The sequence below is a fragment of the Athene noctua genome, chromosome 1 (genome assembly GCF_965140245.1).
Source record: "Athene noctua chromosome 1, bAthNoc1.hap1.1, whole genome shotgun sequence".
In the NCBI taxonomy this organism is placed as follows: Eukaryota; Metazoa; Chordata; class Aves; order Strigiformes; family Strigidae; genus Athene; species Athene noctua.
The window spans coordinates 184,688,914-184,709,473 of NC_134037.1; the positions used below are offsets into that span (position 1 = coordinate 184,688,914).

General features: G+C 42.2%; 1 protein-coding gene across 3 annotated transcripts in view; it reads left to right on the forward strand.

Moving 5' to 3' along the window:
- The first annotated feature begins 524 nt into the window (after nucleotides 1–524).
- Nucleotides 525–20,560, forward strand: part of ANOS1 (anosmin 1) — a 161,576-nt gene continuing 141,540 nt past the window's right edge. For all 3 annotated transcript variants that reach the window (XR_012633719.1, XM_074907431.1, XM_074907419.1), the window contains exon 1: nucleotides 525–857. Coding sequence is in view for 2 of the 3 variants with exons in the window: in XM_074907431.1 (XP_074763532.1) it covers nucleotides 666–857 (192 nt within the window). In the remaining variant the exon portion in view is untranslated. The remainder of the gene's footprint in view (nucleotides 858–20,560) is intronic.

The window sequence follows — 20,560 nt, forward strand, 5'->3', positions numbered from 1 at the left end:
TCGCCTCCCAGTCCACCAGTCCATTTCTTTTTTTTTTTTAACAACAAAAGAAGTAAAAGAGACAAACCCAGACATGGCTTGGAGGACCGGCCCCTCAGCAGGGCTGCCCACAGACAAAGCGCCGGGCGGCGCGGTGCGCCAGGGCAGAGCCGGGCCGCCGCGCGCGGGCACACGGCCGGTTACCAAGGGCCGGGCAGGGCGGGCGCGGGCCGCGCGCTCCCTCGCCCTCGCCCTCGCCCTGGCCCTGGCCCGCCCGCCCGCGTGTGAGGCGACAGCAGGCGGCTCCGCGGGCCGCTGCCCGCCCCGGTGCCCCACAGGTGGCGGCGTGCGGCGAGGGCCCCAGCGGGCAGCGGCGGCCCCGGCGGGCCGACCTGCCCGCGGCCACACGTCCCGCCCGCCCCGCCACTGGCGCTCGGCGCAGCCAATGGCGCGGCCGCTGTCAGCCGCGGCCCGCCCGCTTGCCGGGCGGGGGAGGGCTGTGGGCCGGGGCGGGCGGGAGCGAGGAGAGTTGAATGATTGAACTTTCTTGTGTAGTTTCTGCGGCGCGGAGGTGCCTGCCCCCGGCGCAGCCCGGCACCAGCTCGCCGAGCCAGAGCTCACCCCGGCGCCTGCCGTCCCCCCCTGCAGCGCCCGGCCGCCCCTCTGCCCTCCTCTCCCGCAGAGCGATGGTGCGGAGGGCGCCCGGCGCGTCCCTCGCCCTGCTCCTCTGGGTAACGGCCGCCTGCGGCAGCCCCGCCGGGCCGGGGGCTGGCGCCGCCGCCCGCAGGCAGGATGAGGCTTTCTCCACCGCCAGATGCACCTCCAGGTGCCTGAGCCTTCAGATTACCCGCATCTCCGCCTTCTTCAAGCATTTCCAGGTAGGGGCATGGCGCCGCGCAGGGGCGGCCCGCCGCCGACCCGCTGCCGCCGCCCGGCCCGCCCGGCGGGTGGGAGTCCCTCGGCACCGGCGCGGCGAGCGGGTGGAAGGGACCGCCGGGGCCGCAGAGCGCCTCTTGGCGAACTTGGGGGGCCGCTCCCCCGAGGGACGGCGGCCGCCTTGCGGGTGCCGCCGCCGGCACCGGGAGAGCGGCGGACAGGTGGGCACGGCCCCGCGGCAGCGCCGAGACCCGCCGGTACGTGTGGGCGCCGGCCGGGCTCCCCGCGGCGCTGGCCGCCGGGAGGAGGCAGCGGATCGTGGGGGCTGCCGGCACGCCGCGCTCCGCCACACGCCTGTCAGCCGCTCGGCGGAGCGAGGTGGGGGCACCGCTCTGCCCCGGCTCCTCGCAGGTGCTGGGCGCGCTCGCCGCTGCCTCTGGCCCGGTGGGACGGGCCCCGGCCGCCGCCTCCGGCGATGCCCGAGGCCGCGGGGCGGGCGGGGCGGCCGCAGCACGGTGCTCCCGGGCCGGGGGTGCGGTTGTGCTCCCGAGCGGCGGGCGGTGCTGGAGCCGTCCCGCCGGGCTCCGCCTGCCTGCGGGCAGGGCGAGTCGTTGCGCCGTGCCGCCCGCGGGCGGTTCGCTTCTCCAGCCGGCTGGGAAAGTTTGCGTTTATTTTTGGAGAGCGATGGTCGGGAACGTATAATACTTGCTTCCGACCTCCTGGAAGGTGAGGGTGGGGGCAAGACTTTTTCTGAAACGGAGGGGCAGACCTCTGGCTGACGGGAGTGGGGAAATGGGGGTGAAGTTGGGGGAGACCTGCGGGGCATAAAGCGAAAAGAGAGAGAGTGAACCCCGAAGGCGACTGCTCTGGGAGCGGCGCGGAGGTGGCGTCACAGCAGCGGGTACCTGCCCGTCCCTTCCCGTCTTCCAGTTGCACACGCACCGTTCCCCTCTCCCTTCCCCACCTGTTCAAGTGTATGTTGTGCAAGTGTAAGGCCGAGCCGACTCCGTCCAGATGATGGAAACCCTGCCGAAGGGCCGGCGCCTCTCCCCCCGCAGCGCCCGAGCCCCGTTGGGAAGGGGCCACCGCCGCCTTTCGAGGCGGCACGTCCCCGCAGCGTGGGGGACCGAGCGGGGAGCGCGTCGCGCTTGCCCGGTGCTGTCCTGCCGCTTGGAAACGGGAACCGCTCGGGCAAATCCTTTGGGTAAAGCAGCGCTTGGGGCTGCGGTGTTGGCACCAAAAGCGGGCGCGGGAGAGATTGAAGGATGAACACGATTTAAAAAATAAAAAATGTCAGTGTGAATGGAAGGCTTAATGCGTTCGTTTAACCGCAGCTGGAGGTGTTCGGTGCCTAGAACCGGATTTGGGCTAAAGAGAACGGGGACGCACCCCGGGGCGGGTGCGGAAGGGGCCTGCCCGCGGCCCTGCGAGCTGCCCGCGGGCGGGGCCGCCCGGTGCGAGGCTGCGCCCGCAGCTGGGCCGGGGCCGGGGGCGCGCCCGCTGTCAGCGGGGTCTCCGCTTCACGGGACGGCTTGAAAGGAGGGTACCCATGAAAATAGTTCATTTTCTCGGGAGAGGGATTAGTATTTTTTTATTGCGTTGTCAGGCGGTTGTAACTTAGTTGTTTTACAGTTTCATTGGCTAAAGAGGCAGTTTAGATCAAGCCAATTCCCGGTGAAAGGCTTTTTTTTTGTCTTTTCTTGGCAAGATTTCTTTTCCGACGTAAAACTGCTGATAGAATGCACATTGCCAAACAATAGTGATTACATTTTAATTAGCCAGGGTGAAACAAGCTGCAAATTACTCAGTTAGGACTTGATAACTGGCTGCTTTTTTGTAATCAGTTGAAAATCTCAGTTTTATTTAACCCCAACCTGCTAAAGCACACGGTAATTTATCTAAATTACCAGGGATTAAACTCCTTCTAGACATGAAACGACTGTAATGTTTGGAAGATAAAGTGCTCTCGTTTATAAAAGTTAAGCTTTCCATTTTCTTTTAATGAGGGAAAAGAGGAGAGCTTTAGAGTACGGCAAGCATCCAGTGTTCTCACAGGGTCTGGTAATACACAGTGGACATGTAGGTCTGGGCCATAGTATTCCGTGAGGGCTAAAGGATACCATGTTCCTTTCATCCCACTCTCTTCTCTCTCCAACACCCCCATCCTCTCCTCCCAGTTTTCATCTCAACTGGTAGCAATTTCTGGAGTTCTTTTCATTTCAGAGATGCCCTCTTATCTTGTAATCTGATTCAACCTTTGAAGCAAATTAAACACTAGCTCGTCCCAACTGGAGCAGGGACTCTGGTGTCTCCCAGTTAGGACAAGAATTGAAAGAAGACTGACCCACTCAGTTCGCAGCCCAGCTTTAGATACATCCTTGGTAGTGGGGGTCAGGGAGACAGCAAGACAGCACCTGGATGCTTCATGGGAGGCGGCCTCCCCAGCAATTCAGAGAATTCATTTCACATAGTTTGTGGTATGAACAGAAAATCGGGATTAATTCTATACCTGCTGGCTACCTTGGTTGAATGCCAACTGATATTTTTCAAATTTCCAAAATGCTCATGAGAGGTTTTCATTCATTCCCCCCCCCCCCCCCCCCCCGAGAATTTTACTCATTTTTCTTTACTGTTCCTATTTGTGAAAGGGTCAAGATAGGTGTTCTTTTTTATTAAAAAATACCCCTATTTGTTAATTTACATTTGAGAAGAGAATCTAAGGCTATTTTAAGGGTACATTCTCAGAAGGAAATGATTTTAACCAATGCACTGGTCAAATAATTTACTTTTTTTTTTTTTCCAGTGTAGACTATTGAAGTGGGCTAGAAGAATTAGTCACTTAAATCAGAAAGTCTGTGATCTTCAGAATGCCTGTTGAAGAGGCGCAGATTCCTGCTTTTTACTATAAAATTCCCATGTCCGGGAAAATTTTCCAGTTTTGGAAGTGTTGGGGAATTGTAGGTAGAGGTTACACTAAAGGACATATGAGATCAATATGAGAGTTAGTGCATCACATGGGTCTTACAGCCCAATGAAATATGTATGTTCTATATCTCTCCGTGGCCTCTCTACAGGCTGGGAAGTTTCACACAGAACATGCTGGCAAAAGTCCTTTCATAAAAAAGCAGGCAAACAAAAAATGTAAGCAGAATTGGTCATAGTGGTTTCTTTTATATAACAGCATATTAATTACATACTCATCCACAATAGAAAATTATGTTTAATCTATGAATGAAGGGAGGCCAACATCTCTTCTGTCTTCCTGGAGCATGTGTAGCATTGAGCTTTAACTTGCTTTGCAGTTTTGCAGATGAGAGAAAGCATTTTTATCCCAACTGTGTAACTTGGGCCACTGGACAGCACTGAATGAAGCATTCATTGACTTGTGATCAGAAAGAGTAGGGCAAAGAAAACATTCCTCTAGCCTAATGTTTAGGATACTAATTTTTAGTTATTTTGGGTGTTGAGACTGGGGTTTTACAGTGACCATTGCTTAACATGTGTGAGGGAGTAGTTGGAGCATTCACTGGAACCCGTCCATGCTCCTGGGTGACTGCAGTGATGAGTAGAGTTCCTACTGTGCTTTGTTTCTGGTAAAGTTCTCTGTAAAACACCTGAACAGGGAAGGATGGTGAGAGTGTTCTGCCAGCAACCAAGAGCATGGCAGTCAAATGGCCTGCCTACAGTGCAGATTTGAACCTGATAGTCCTGTATCATAGTTAGTGTTGTGCCCATGGGGCTGTTGTCTCAAAGAGCATGCGTGTGTGTTAGTAAGCTGCCCTTATAAGATGTAAGGGGTGATTCCTCCTCTAGTTTGGAATGAAGGGAAGGGCTAAGGTGCCTGGCTCCACAAAAAACATCAAGACTGTGAATCCTGTGTGGAAGAAAGCATGTTTTAGGGACTGAGGTTGTAAAGAAGAGTGATGACACTGGATACATTCTCTCAACATTTTCTGAAGGCAATTCCCTTCTTGGTGTTTTGGCTGATATACAGGACAAAGCTGGGAATTCTAATTTGATGTATCCAAAGTTTATTTGTGAATCTATTTTTATTGTAGCCTAGTTCAGTAGGTAAAACCCTCATGAAGATGAGGTCACTGTTACTACACCAGTTTTTGTATTCCTCATAAGGGTATGGATATAAATAGGGACCTCATATAGATAGCTGGAAAAGAGGCTTGAATGCTCACATTAGTTTAGCTAGGGCTTTTCTGTATAACCTGCCTGTTTTAGTGGAGTGACACTAAATTCCTTGCATTGCTGTCTATGGGTATAGCCTTTCCCATCTGTGATATTAGTTGTGGATTAACTTCTTCCATTTTGGGGGAGCAGGCACAGCAGTGACCTTTAGCGTTCTGGCTTCAAGTTGAGTGAAAACACAGTTTGGATTTTAACTTCTACTGCCAGTCATCTGAGCCATGTTCAGAAAACAGCGTGATTAAAAGTTTCCTTAGTGAATAAGAGCTTGAACATCACTGTAAGCACATAGGCTAAAGGTACAGCATAAAAATGTTATGGAGAGCAAATTGTTTACTTGGACCAGTGAACTAATGGATCTTTTGTATTAGCTGCCATCTGTAACAGACCTCTCAAGTGTTTTCCTGCTTAATATGTGAAACTTGACGAGTTAGCTAAGGTAGAGGAGCTGTCAATCTTCTTTACTGGCTCAGAAGCTGGGACGGTGGCAGAACATACCACAGGATGGAAGAATGGGGCAGCAAGAATTTGAGGGTAGTTGCCAATCAAACTGACTGGCTGTGTTTGTGGTACAGAGTCACAGGAACGGGGAGAGGCCACAGCCATGTGCTCACAGAGTGACAGAGTAGTTGAGGCTGGACACTACCTCTTGGGAACCTGTCCTAGTGTTCACAGTATATAAAAAAAAATATGTTTCCTTATGTTCAGATGGAATTTCCTGTGTTTCAGTTTTTGCCCACTGCCTCTTGTCCTGTTACTGGACACCACTGAGAAGAGTCTGGCTCCATCATCTTTACTCCCTCCCATCAGGTAATTACAAACGTTGATGAGAACCCCTTGAGCCTTTTCTATTTCAGGCTGAACAGGCCTCTTCTTATGTGAGAGGTGCTACAATTTCTTTGATGGACTTGCTCCACTAAGTCCACATGTCTCCGTGTAATGGGGAGCCCAACACTGGACGTAGCACTCCAGATGTGGAGGAGTGACTTGAACAGAGAGTAAGAGTAGTTACATTTTAAAGATATAATGACTGCTAAATGTTTGTACTTACTAAATTCATTTTCACTATTTACATTTTCTTACCTTAGTTTATAGATAGCCATTTATGATTGTCAGTGCATTAAAACCAAAATGCTAATGCTAAATCAAATCAGATTTTTTTTTCATATTTTTAGGTATCAGTACATCTCACTGTAGTTTTAGTAATTTTTTTGTGAGTAGCCTTCAGTAGTAAATTGATTCTTAGCTGTCCTGGTTCAGCTAGAATAGGGTTAAGTTTCCCCAGCAGGGAGGGGAAGGGATCTCCAGGCCGGTTATTCATCCCGTGCTGAGGTCAGGTCCGGCACAGCAGCACGGGAACTTTTTCCTTTGTGGCTTTGATGGCGGGGAGCATGTGAGCGAGCTGTCTGTAACCATTGCGGTATTTCTCTGTATATCTTTTGTTTACTGTTATTGCTGTTTATTGTTGTTATCATTGCTACTGTTGTTGTTCAGATTGCTTATTACACTGTTGTATTAAATTTCTTCTTATTTTAACCCGGGGTTTGTGCCCTACTTGTGTCCGAGGGTGGGGGAGGGACAACAGCAATGTGGTCTCGGGTCCCAGCAGGGCTTAAAACCATCACATTAGCAAATCCATTTATTTATTCTTAAGAGGAAAGTCCAGGTACATTGGGATGTGTACATGTGTGATCCAGAATTGTGATTGCTGCTGAACAGGTTTATGAGAGATTGTTTAAACTTGTTAAGGTGGGTACTGTTTAAAAGCATACCAGCAACAGTGTGGATGAGCTTGGTCACATAAGGCTGCTGTATTAATTCCTCAGCTAATTTACTGGAATAGTGGATGAGTTACAGTTGAAACTTTTGATACAATCTCTGAAGTGGTAAGAGAATTTCGTGGTATATGAAGGGAAATTACAGAGAGATTTCCCCTCATAAGTATGATTTAGTATAAATCTAACAGTAACATACTAAGAATTAGTACTTGAGAATTAGTACTAAACTAGATCACCTAAGGCTAACTCAGTATTGTTTCTGAAAGGATGGAAAAATACTGCTTTGAGGTAAAAGATCTCTATGTTGCATAATGTTTAATGACTGTAAGAGGGAACAGTAAGGCCTTAGAAGTTTGTTATATTGAATGGCTGATAACTATATGGTGGTTGGAGGTTGTTTTTATTGTTATAGATGGATTGTTGCCTGTCAGGACAACTGAAGTCTTTGTGGAAAAGCAGGCAATTATTTTAAATAATTAATAAAAGGTTCTCAGATTTTCTATCTGCAAGAAAATGGTGTGCAAGTGATTACCTCTAGATACTTGATACCAGATTTTACCTACAAGTCAGGCAGCTAGTTATTTAAATGCCAGCACATCTGCCTTCAAATTGCTTGTAACTCCAAAGTGACTCACCTGCAAAAATCTGCAATTGATTACAGATGGGAAGCTTTAGGCCAGGCTTAAAGTCTAGGGTGCATGTGCCTCTTTACTCTGCTGTAGAGAAGATGGAGATCATGAAGAAACCATTTATTGTAGCTGTCTTGAATAATTCTGAAACTGTAAATTACTTTTCATAAAATCTTTTGAAAAGATACGTAGTACTTCTGTAATGAGATGTAGGGGATATGTAGTGTGTTGTTCCTGGAATGTTTCAGTTCCAGTGGATAGGCTGCCCAGGCACTGAGTTTGCTTAGATCTCTCAGGACATGTTCACCATCTTTTTTACATGTTACTACTTGGGAAATGTGTGCCATCTGTTTGTGTTGCCATTTCAGTTCTCATCTCCTTTCCAGAAATAGTTCTTGTGTTAAATAATTCTGACTTTCATATGTCTCATAAATCACACTGCTGTTATTTTCTTTCCACAGACAAATTTAAACATTTGTCATCACTTTATGATTTTCTCAAATCTCGTTAAAACTCCCAATCATTCTTCTGTCTTTGTTGTATGGCATATTATCTGGATAATTATTTTAGCATTTGGTGTGCTCTTATTGTTGAGATCTGCTGTCGTGAACAAGAGGTGCACAGATCTTCTAACATGATCTTATGTAAAAACTTTGAAGACGAAAACTTTGTTTTGAATAGTGATGGTTGCATCTGGTGAAAACACCTGCATAATTCACCATATTGTGGAACTGAGCCACAGCTGGTCTTTGCAGTTGTATCCTGGTCTGGTATGAACCTGGTCTGATTTCAGTGGCAGTTAAAGTTCAGTTTCTTATAACCGAACTGACGTCTCTTTGGCATCAGTGAAGGCTTGCACAGTTGATATGAGTGCAGGGGTTACAGAGCCTGGTCATTGTTTTCTAGTGGTTTTGATTACTTAGATATGTGACCTTGGTTTTGACCATTGCTTTCCCAAATTAGAATGTTTGGCTGTGCCTCAAGTGTAAGTTTTAAATACAAATCAAACGAACTGTATGAAAACGTAAGCGAATTGTGAGCAATTGTATTGAACAATAAGAGTCGCCAAGATACTCTTGTATTTTACTTGGGGTTGCTTATATATTAGAAAAAGCTCTTTACACTGTCTTGCTCTTGTTCATAAAATTAAAATTGTTGTTAATTTGGTAAATGTGCCTGATGTTAAATGCAATAAAAGCAATAGGAGTGTCACTAATATGTTTTGAGGCAGACGCTTTAGGTATAGAAAATATTGGCAAAACATAATTGCAATGGCACAAGTGTGTGTCGGGGAGGGGGAGAAGTTGCTTTTGAAAAGTATTAGAAAACTTTTGAAAGAAAACCGCTGGGAGTTCTAAAATGTAAATTATTTTCCTGTTCGAACATATATCCACTTACTACAGAGTGAAGGGTTATAGGCTAGGTAGTGTTCATATTAAAGCTATTATTAAAACATTATTCACTGTCTGCATATCGGTTGTCTCTGTGATTTACTAGTGCTCTGAACTGTATTTAAATGTGTTTGGTTTAGTAAATGTCCTGTAAGGAAAAAAAACCCCAATACATTTTTGAGATAGCTTGAAAAACAGACTGATTTCCCAGATGCTGAACATTTGTCGTTTTACAGAGGGCAGACTTTTTAAGACTGAGTGCTGAATTTATGTGTGTCTACAAATGGGGATTATTATCTACAAACTGGTGTACCAGTCTCCATCGGCTCTTCTGTGTGAATTTTTGCTTTCTGTGATTATCTGGATTTGAGTACCTATCCAGCTTCTGTAAACAGAAGAAGAGAGTGCTGTTATTTGGCATACATATTTTTAAAGACCAAAAATATGGTTAATGACCAAGTATCAGGAATATAGTACAGAAGAAAGACACATTCATATTGCTATTAAGCAGTCAGTGCCTAGCAAATGTAAACCTTGCACCAAAAAAGCACTTGTCTAAGAGTTTACACCAAGAATCTTCATTTTTTGACCTTTCCCACAGCTGAGCCTTATAAGGCCGTATATTTCAAAAACGTTTGAAGTCTATGAAAAGCCTTCTGTTGATTTCATCTGGATCAGGTCTGTGTATGAACACTAGGTCCATGCAGCCTTTGTCAACAAAGAAGAAGAGTGCTGTGAACTTGGTATCCCAACTCTTATCCCTTTTTTAGCCTTTTAATGTCCAAGAGATCACAGGACACAAAGATGGAGAATTGAGGCTGTTGAAAGGTAAGTGGACCCTTTAAACTTGAAAGTAGAGTACTGTTCCTTTCATCTCTGATAAAAAAGAATCCCACATGCATTTCCATCCACCAAAAAGAGTATCAGATATTTCCAGATTTGGGAAACAACCCCAGCCCAAATTTTTTATTGGATTCCCATTGACTTCTGTGAACCATATTTTCACTAATGTGTCTCTAGACTGTCAAAAAGGTATGACATCAAAGTTATGTAAAAATATAATACAGGAAAATATATCCATCTTTCACCAGAAAAAAATCCCTGTGGCTTATTATACCTTTATAGACACTGCATGTTTTGCCTTTCCCCGCCCCCCCCCCCCCCCATTGGTCTGTATGTTGCATTATGTTCCTTTAAAACAGAAATGACTTGACTCAAGCTTGCAAAGGGACTGACTCCCCTGGTAAGCAGCTGAGATTCCTGAGGAAGGCATGGCTCCAGAACTTGCAGGAGAAACAAAAGAGAGAGAGAGTCTCAGAGGGGATAAAGCTGGAGATAGGTGACCTCCAGCAGGCATACAATGGTAGGGAGAGAAATTGTCTAGGAGTAGAGGGGACTGTAGACTCTACTGGAAACAGAGAACAGATACAATGGGCGTAGGAAGACTTGTTTGTAAATATTTTTTATTTCTGTTCTTTCTCAGCTGCATGGAATTTTACTTGGTTTAAAAAGGTTAGTTTTTCTTGGTTGTAGTTTAGTAAAAATGTGATCTGAAAATCCTTTTGTCTGCATTGGAAAGTCCAGTTACAGATAAAGCCTTGAAAATTCACCACAAAGTTCTATCTAATTTGTGGTCCTGTCATGTATACCAATGCAGGCAAATAAACATTAAGTTTGTTCTAGGCCAGGGGTGCTCAAGTGTGCAGCCTGTCCACCTAATGCTGCTGACCTGTGGCTGAATTCTTTTCAACTTGTTTTCGTTAATTTCTTTCCTAAAACTAACTTGAGAGTCTGGAGTCAGTTTACGGGCTGTGTGTGTCCTGGTGGTGGCAAATTGCTCCTCATTTCTGTCTTTCCTAAAGACTTTGACCACATTGATGGATTGCGAGAAAAGAGGGGCAAAGGAACAAGCTACTTTGGCTTTCTGAACAATTTCTGCTCTCCAAACATTATGAATTTACTCCCTGGAGAGTTTTCAACCAGAAATATGTTCTGGTGGTGGCAGCCTGCTCTTCTTGAGTCAATACTATGATATACTTACACGTATTCTGAATTAAATAGTAATCCCAGTTTGTCAGGAAAAGCTTTGAATTTTCTTATGTATGTGTTCTATGCATTTTCAGAAGTGCTGGATTTACTGTATTGCACATCTATGCAATAAAGTTTGATTATGTGATGAGAGAAGAGCCGTACATTTGTTTTATTCCTATACAGCAGAGAAAGTGAAATGGCCTCCACAGGCAGTATGTTGGGCATCATATACTACAAGGATGTTGTCTTTCAAGTCAGAAGTTTGACAGACTGCTGCCACTGTAATTTCTCAAGTGGTAACAACTCAGACTGCAGACCTAGCCAAGCTAGTGAAGAATTTGTTTTTGCTGCCTGTGAGGGTTGCAATCCAGCTGCCATGGATCCTATAACAAGATATTATGAGGGAAATAATAAGATTGCTTCAGAACAAATGTCTTCTTTCTGGAGACTCAGAGATTGAGGTTGATGGTGAATATTGCATGACAATGATGTACTCATTTAATCCAGTGCAAACATAGTTCATCTTTCCTTGACATTCTTATAAGAATTTATAAGCATAGTTCTGTTTTTCATGGATTACTCTTTAGTGGACTCATCTTCACTTTACCTTGTATTAAAAATAAGAACATAAGTAATCACAGTTCACATACACGAACATGGTTTCTCATCTCATTATTTAGGCCATAGATCTAGGGCTATACATAATTTGTAGTTAATTGATAATGCTTTTTAAATGTTAATACTTTCTTTGTACTACTGGAACATTGCTGTCAGGCCTCAGGGCATATTTGGACCTAGATGCTATAAATTCATTTCTTAAACTCACTTGCTGGAACACTTTGGGTTTTGTGGGAGTTTAATACATGGATGAACAGATACGTGAGGTGGCAAATAGTTGAACATTGAGGAAGGGGTGATAATAATACTAAGTCCTAATACAGTGATTGTCAGGTTTTTTTTTTTAGAATTTATGTTGCTACATAGAAACTAATTCATCAGGGTGTTGTTTTTTTAGTGGTTTTTGTTTTCTTTTTTTTTTTTTTCCCAATTAGGTGGTGGTTATAGGTCCTTTGAAAACATGAGTTCACATTACTGTGTAACTACAGCTAGAAGATAATGAGTCACATCATTACTTGTCCCCATTTTTCCTTGTCACAAAGAGTGTATAATATGTTGACATTTGATTTGTATTTAGCAATTTTGGGAAGGGAACTGAAACTAGGGAAGCTTGAGGCTTTCTTCTGTTTTGAGATTTCTTTCTATGCAAATATGAACTGAGAGATCATGAATTAGCAAGTGTTGGTCAGTCTGGATCTGCAGTAGGTGGAAGGAACATTTGGGATTAGACAAGCTGACAAAGAGGTAAAAATCATCCAATTAATGAGGTCTGTGCCACTCTTCATATAGTACTTAGTAGAAGCAATGGGACATGTTTGCCAAAATAAATAAGGGAAGAAAATGTAGACTTTTGCAGCTAGCAGCTTACTCTTGGATTTTTTTTCTTTGAATTAAAAAATTGAATAAACAGTGTGAAAGACAGTAGGCCTTTAGTAAATTTCATGCCTTTTCTATCCAATGGATCCTTAGTGACCAAGTGGAGAAGGAATGCATTTGATGCTGCACATGCAGCATATTATCTCATCTTGTAAAAGATTTAATCATAGAACCACATACATATACACTTGAGCACTGGCCATCAGCAAATAGTAATTATTTCAAGCTTCCTTCCAGTGTTCAAAGCCTTCCTTTTCTTAAGTAGAAAAAAAAGAGCAGCAATGGGGACTAACCTTGAAAGTTAAACCTAACCTGAGCTGTTTTCCAAAATGTAGAAAGGAATGAACATTTAAAGTTTCCTAAAGAATATACTGACTGCATTTGTTTGGGGGTAGAAAGCATGGCTCACAGGTAGTTTTAAAGACCAAAAAGTTTTACACATTAATGTAGTGTAGGTCCTGTTGTTTTCTTTAGCTGGAGATCTCTCAGCCTTCTGACTGATACTGGTTCTTCCATTTATATGATTAATAGTTTAATATAGGATTTTTCTGGAGCTTTCATTGCTGGCCTGAGTCTTATATCCCTGCAGCTGATAGCAATGTATCCAGTGGTTTCAGTCGAAATAAGCTTAGGCCAATGCAAATGTACTGGAAATGTCTGTTTAGAATTCATAGATAAAACCAATAAAATTTCCACTATGCTGCTTAAAGACAATTAACTTGAATTTGTTAAATACCATCTTACTGCATCTTGACATTATCCTTTACTATTCAGAGTGGTAGTAAATGATACGATGCAATTAGGACAAAGTAAAAATGAATTGCCAGTTATTTGCCAGATGCAAAGCACCTTGACTTCGAATTAAGATATTTTTTAAAAGAGATTCCCTCAGATAGTAAGGGAAGGTAGAAGCATATTTTGATGTAACTAGAACTCAGTATCACTAAATACAGTACATAAATAGTTTTTTAAAAAATGGGATATTGCCCAGTTACTGATCGGTACTCTATGTATTCAGGTACCTTCAGGGATTCCAAGGCATCCCTGTAAGTTTCATCAACAGGCATAGTTTATCCTCTTAATAATAGGAGCAGATGTCAAATTTTCATGCCCCTAAGATGCCTATTCATACTTAGTAGATCCATCTGGTATAGATCGAGCCTCAGTCAAGTTGTTCTCATCCATGACCTTCCCACTGAGAAAGCAAATCAAGCGGAGCTCCTCAATCCAATGAAAAAGAAACTTGAATATTATCAACATATTTGTAGTACCACAACCCACTTCACTTCACTGTCTTTCTTAATTGCTTTACACAGGTGAGAAGGCTGGTAAAATGGAAGGAAACATTATAATTGGGATAGAATTCCTGGAGCATGCCATGAGTATCTGAGACTTTCCAAAGATGGAAGAACTAAAATATTTGTCAGTTCTGCAAAAAAGGGTGATTTAAGAAAGAGAAACAGAATTTTAATATAAAAAACCCTGCTGATAATAGAAAATGTTGACAACTGGTATTAACCTCAGCTGTCCACATTTTATGAGCTAAAGGATACATATTGTAATGGTTTTCATTTGTGGCTGTTAATTTAGATCAAAAATATGAAAGAAAATGCTAGGCTTCAGAACTGGTGTTATCCTTTGTCCTGGTTCAGCTAGAATAGGGTTAAGTTTCCCCAGCAGAGAGGGGGAAGGGATTTCTAGGTGGGTTATTCATACAATGCTGACATCAGGTCTGGGCGGGAGCACGGGAACTTTTTCCTTTGTGGCTTTGGTGACGGGAAGCACGCGAGCGAGCTGTCTGTAACCATTGCGGTATTCCTATGTATATCTTTTGTCTTGTTTACTGTTATTGCTGTTTATTGTTGTTATCATTGCTACTGTTGTTGTTCAGATTGCTTATTACACTGTTGTATTAAATTTCTTCTTATTTTAACCCAGGGTTTGTGCCCTACTTGTGTACGAGGGTGGGGGAGGGACAACGGCAACGTGGTCTCTGGTCCCGGCAGGGCTTAAACCACCACAGCCTTGCAGGGGAATTCTATGAAAATTCCATATCCAATTGTTGATATTAACTGGAGGCTTTAAAATACTGTGGCTTGGGTAGGGACTTAGTCTGAGCTTTGACATCTCTCATGTTACAAGCCTTTCAATAATTTCAATGCAAATTAATCTGTCTTAATTTTTAATGCTTTCACCTGATGCCAGAAAGGTCTGAAACATGATGGACCTGTCAGGAAATGATTGCTCTGCATAACAGCTATATCTCTGGTAACCACACATGTTAATGACAAATGTTTCAGAACTGCCTTGAAGAGAGATTTATTTTCTTTTTATGGTATGTCTTCATTAGCTAGTTATCAGACTGTATACTAGAAAGCTGGCCCATGAGAAGCTTTTATGTTTGTGGAAAGTTTTATGACAATATGATGAATCAACGTAAATCTTCCACTGAAGATAGTTATTGTAGAAAGATCCAGTTAATATCCCTGTAGCTCTAACTGTATAAGTAGTTTTAGTATGTTATATCTTTCTCAAAGAATATAATTTCATGTTGATTTTCTATCACTGTCATCTGTCCTTTCAGAATCTTAGGTTGGTTTGCAGGGTGGTCTAGAAGACTGGACTGCAGCAGTTGTTCCATGTAATATGTGTTTCTTGGGGCATACAGTTCTTAACAAACTGGAAGAAGCTTCTAAGAAGACTGGAAGAAATGGACCGTATCTATTGCAACCTGCATTAAAAGGGGGGCTCTTCTCTTGGGAATATACTATTGGTGTTGCAGGGCTGAAAGGATCCCAGCTAGGATCATGTTAGCAGGCATGTTAAATTTCAAGTGAAAATCAGGGAAAGACTCACCCACTTGTCTATGTGCTCCTTTACTTGATGCCTGTTTTTCATCCATTGTCAACACAATGTCATTGCAACCCTTTCTGATCTGGGAGCTGTTGCTGTTCCTTAAAATAGGATAGGAATAAAAATGTGGTCTGCAGACACATATGAACAGGGTTTACAGGTCTGGGAGCTGGGGAAAGAGAGCAGCACTGACCTGGTCAGAAGGGTGTCATGACTACTTCTTTGTTATGAGATACAATTGGAAGGTGGACATTCATTACGTGATGTGATATGTGGTACCTGACCAGTATGCAAATGGTGTCCACTAGTCTTTATTATTGGTTTAATGTGACAGTGCTGTGTGTTGGCTTTTTGCAGAAGTAAGAGCTGAGTTGGGAAGGGACAGGCTGAGGGCCAAACCAATAGGAGCAACAGAGAGAAGCGTGTTAACTTGCATGGTGTAATTTGTTGCTGAGTTGTGCTTTAGAGATGAGACAATAAAGTTGTGGGCTAATTAAACTGTACCCATTTCATCTTGTCTGTCTTTCTGTAATGTCTGTAATGAAGGCAGATGTATGGAAAGGCTGTAGCAATTAAAATGTGTCTCGGAAATAAGACTCCTTCCTGAAATGCTGCTTTAACTGTTGTGAAAGCTTTTTTGTGTGGCTGACATCTTTCTTCGAATTAATTCTTTCTGAGTGTACGTTAACAATATTATGTTGGCTTTTGTTCAGATTGAAGATAGGCTGTTCTGTTTATGAGTCATTTTAATTTGGACAGTTCAGTTAATTCCTGAATGACCATAGAACCCTTTTGCAAATGTTTCTATGAAATCCCAGGTCTGGTGAGGGGCACTTCACCCACTGAGCCAGGTCTTCTATGGAAAAAGGAAAAAATCTCCAAACACTGTTTTAAACAAGTTAGAGTTCCAAGGACTGTGTTAATAGATGATCTTCAAGGTCTTTTCCAACCTAGTTGATTCTGTAATTTTGACACATTACTTTTAAGAGCTTTGCTATGCACTTCAAAATTCTTTCTTCTAAAATATTATTATTCTTTTTTTTTTTTTTTTTTTATAAATATGAATGGATCTGTGGAACTACCAGTGTGTAATTATAGTTAAATTTTAGACTGCATATTTCATCTGTAGGATCAGTATTTGTGCTGTTTTTTACTGCTGAGATTATACTTTTCTACTTGCTTTTTACAATATTAAAAGAACTTGGGGTAGTTAAAGTATTTATACTGGCAATGATGTTTATTGAGCTTGTTGCCTTTCACAGATCAAAGGGGAGAAATTTTATAGTAATATATCAAAGCAATTGAAATAAGGTAGGGGATATTTGTCACAAAGATTTTCTGTTGAGAAAAGTACTGTTTGGAATTTATTCATTTATTTGCTCATTTTTCTTTTAAAAGGAAATGAAAATATATGTATCCATCAGCTTATGGAAGATAGGGCTGCAACTGCTGCTTGAAATATTTAGTATCCTGTAAACTAGGAACACATGCTAAAGAGAAAGGAAATACATTCCTGAAATGTCATGTGAATTTCATGCAATTATATTGGAAATAATTAGCATGTTAAGTATGAGAATGTAAGCGTAAAATTTGATGGTGCCTGATGTTGAGTTACAAAAACATGGGTACTGAAGAGCTGTTAAGTTTTTAAGGGCAGGTGTGTATATATACTCTTGACAAAGATACAAGTGTAGTATATAATAATGTCCCTCCCATACATACTGGAACAGAGTAAGAGAAAATACAGTAAAACATCACATGGCCAGTATGTAGTACAATGCATTTAGCAGTTTTGTGATCAGAAATGACTCCATGACAATGCAACGTGCGTGGAATATACCACGTGCATATAGGTTATAGTTAGACTATTTATAATGGACATTTTAGATGACCTGAAAATGTGTGATTGACCCTAAGCATTTTGCAAGTCCAGAGAGGGACACTGCCCTGAGTGGCCCTGTGAAACAGTGTGGCTTCTGAGGAAAATCCAGTCCAGTAGGAAGCACTGAAATATTACTCTTAAATGTTTGTGGGAGATGTTAGAAATGTCTGAGGTGCATCCACACATCAGTGTTTTAACGCTGATCAGGGTTTGCTTTTGGAGTGAGTGTCCTGAGCATCATGGTCATCTTTTTGTTTCACATCATGGACCAGTCTGAGAGTTCATGCAGTGGATTTCTTCTGGATGAACATAACTGAGAGATAATTCAGGGGGACCTAATGTGCTTTAGCAACTAATGGGCACTTGTGTCCATGTGGCCAGACTAGAACTAGTTGAAGGACAAGGTAAAAGGGAAGTTGGCATATGTGTAGTGCAGACATTAAGCCATCAACACCGGTTGTTTTGCTCAACAGATGTGTTCCTGTGGTTCACATGACTTCCTAGTGTGGAGCCACCCTGGGGTGTTTGTAGCTGATTCTGGAATGATCAGCTGGTAGGCAGTGCAGGCGAGCACAGCAAATGCAGCCTGTAGTAAATGAACCACATCACATGCTGTTGGGAACTACCCAACTACCCAATAATCTTGTAATTATACAGGATAGTAATATAGTCTATAATTTTCAGTTAGAATTGAAAAATCAGCATTAAAAGCAGTATGCATGCATTTCTGAAACCTGGAATATTACTGGTTTTTGGTAAATCAGTTGTGTTTTTTCAAGTACACTAAGGTAGGTCATGTATGTATACATTTATGTTGTATTTTGCATAAGTAAACATTACATTTTTAGAATGTATTTTGTTCTTTCCAGTGTTAATTTCCCAGTGGACTACATCTCTGTCGCATCCTTGAGCCAGCATATACTTTTATTGTCTCATTATTTAATTTGTACAGCAAATCTACTGTATGACATTAGCATTTTGGAAGGGTGGTTTTTTTTTAAACAGAGCCTATAAACAAATAGTCAACAACCTATCTTTCGCTTCCCATACTAATGCTATTAGATGAGTTTGTTCACTTCAACTGGATTACTTAATCCCAAGAAATGTGTGCAGGATCTGGCCCAAAGTATATGCCTTAGTGTGAGATTCCATATTTAATTTTAACATTTTCAAGTTAGTGTATTTAATTCCTCCTGTTGCTTAGTGAAGTGAAGGTTATTTCATCTGGATTCTTTTACAGATTGATAGAAACTTCTGCTCAGTAGAATAAGATCTCAGTTGAGATCAGTCTTAGAAGTGGTAAGAGTGAAGTCTGTGAAACCACAAGAAGGCAGTCATAACTCACAAGTGCAGTGGAGACACAAGGATTCCTGTGGCTCACTTGTTTTTGCAGCTTGTGTTCATCTACTATTTTTCCTATGAGTTTGAGATGACACTGATGTAAAAAGAGAAAAGGGGTTTGATACTTGAGATTCAAATTTAATCCAAGCAATACATAGTTTGTATTTTCAAAACTACTGATGTCTTGCTGTTTCATTGGTCATGATATTTGGGTTTTGATGACTGTCTTTCTAGGAACCTAGTAATGATGATAGCCCAGAAACAAATATTGTTGTGTCTCGTGATTTAGGTGATGGTTGCTGATTTTACTTAATTTCTTTTGTAACTACTCTGGTCTTACTTTTTTTTTTTTTTTTTAATGCTTTCATTTCGGTGCATGTAAAGTTGTGATTTCAAATATTTTGGTTTAAACTCTAATGAAAATAGTCTGTAATAGAAACCAAGGTTGAAGATGACTTTGCATGAACTGTTTAACAAATATCAATACAACGTTTAGATCAATACAGTTCTATTTATAACCATTCATCTACAAAAGGTCCCACCATATCATTGTGGTAGGAGTTAGCACGTTATAGGTGGTGGCAGCATTAGTGTAAATCCAAAAGAAGACCTAAGACTTTTTAAAAATTATATGTGATACCATTTTCTAGTGTTAAATCCAGATGTTTAAAATTAGACTGCAGTGTTGATCAAGCAGTTACATATGATAAGTTAATTTTGGTTTATATTTACCAAATGCAGTTATGTCACTAGAATGAATTGTTAGGCTGATCAGTTTTATAACTATTTCTTAGATTCAGTCACCTCTTTAACTTAATTACTTTGGATTAACCAGTAACCAACAATTTTTTTTCTGCAGTTTAAACGTCTGTGGTATAGAAATGGCTTCTGCTAAGGGGGATGTACATTTGATTTTGCTGTGAGGGGTCACAGTGGCTAGTTACAGTAACAGAAGAACTCCTGGTGTATGTTCCAAAATGCATTCTTGCCTTTGGCTTCATTTTCAGAATACTGTTGCTAAGTTGTTTGTGTTTTTTTGTTTTTTTTTTTTTTTTTTTTTGTTTTGTTTTTTTTTTAATAAAAAGAGTTGTATATACTTGTAAGATGACAGGAAATATATGTACATAGTTAAGCTTAATGATGTATTTCTACAGCATTATATGTTTTTATATAACATACTCATCATAAAGTTATCCAAGTGTCTGATGTTAATATATTAAACGATGTGGCTAATACCTGTTAAGTACTATTCTCTTTTTTCTGATGTTAGACTCCTATGCAGTGATTTTTTGTTTGTTTTGGAGGGTTTTATATGTTTTGTTGTTTTTCCTGGTTTGGGTGATCTTCATTTGGTTTTGTTGAAATTTTGCTTTGTGCTTTTTTTAACCAGAACAAAGTCTAACCACTTTTCTCATACCTCGGGAAAAAATGAAGATGTTATTAAAGACACCAAAGCACAGTCTCCTGCTGTCAGGCTCAGCAAGGGCTAGCTGGTTCCAGGGGATGGGGTCACTCTGGGCCCCTGACTCCCCATCTCAGTCTGTGGCCTCAGAGGGTAGCAGCCCCATGGGGCCTGCACAGGGTGTGCAGAGCTGGGTGCTGATAACAGGGTCATCAACAGCCCCAGGCACAGCAAGTGATGAGCCAGGGTCAGGGACTGTTAAGGAGGCTCTCAAATAAACCACCAACCACCAAAAATTAAAAATTTATTATTAACGGATTTAGCTAGCTCTCTGTAAATTAGATGTTCGAATGTCTGTGAGAGGAGAACAGAATAACTTCCTAGGATTTAATGACAACCCGAAACACAGAACAAAGAACTCCATAGGGTTTAATGACAACCCAAAACGCAGAACAAAGCCCCACTCCCTAGGGTTTATCAACAACCCAAAACGCTTTAGCACTCACTTCACAAGTGAGGGCTCTCAACCTCAAGGACCTGCTCAGGGCAGCGTCCGGACCCAAGGTCCCTCGAGAATTTTCCTTGGGCAGTGTCCTGACCCAAGGGGAGAGTCCTTGACCGCAGCTGCTGCTCCAGGGGATGAACTCCCAATGGCTCCCCCAGGGGACTCCATTTACACCCAGGCCAAACCTGACCTGTAGCCAGTA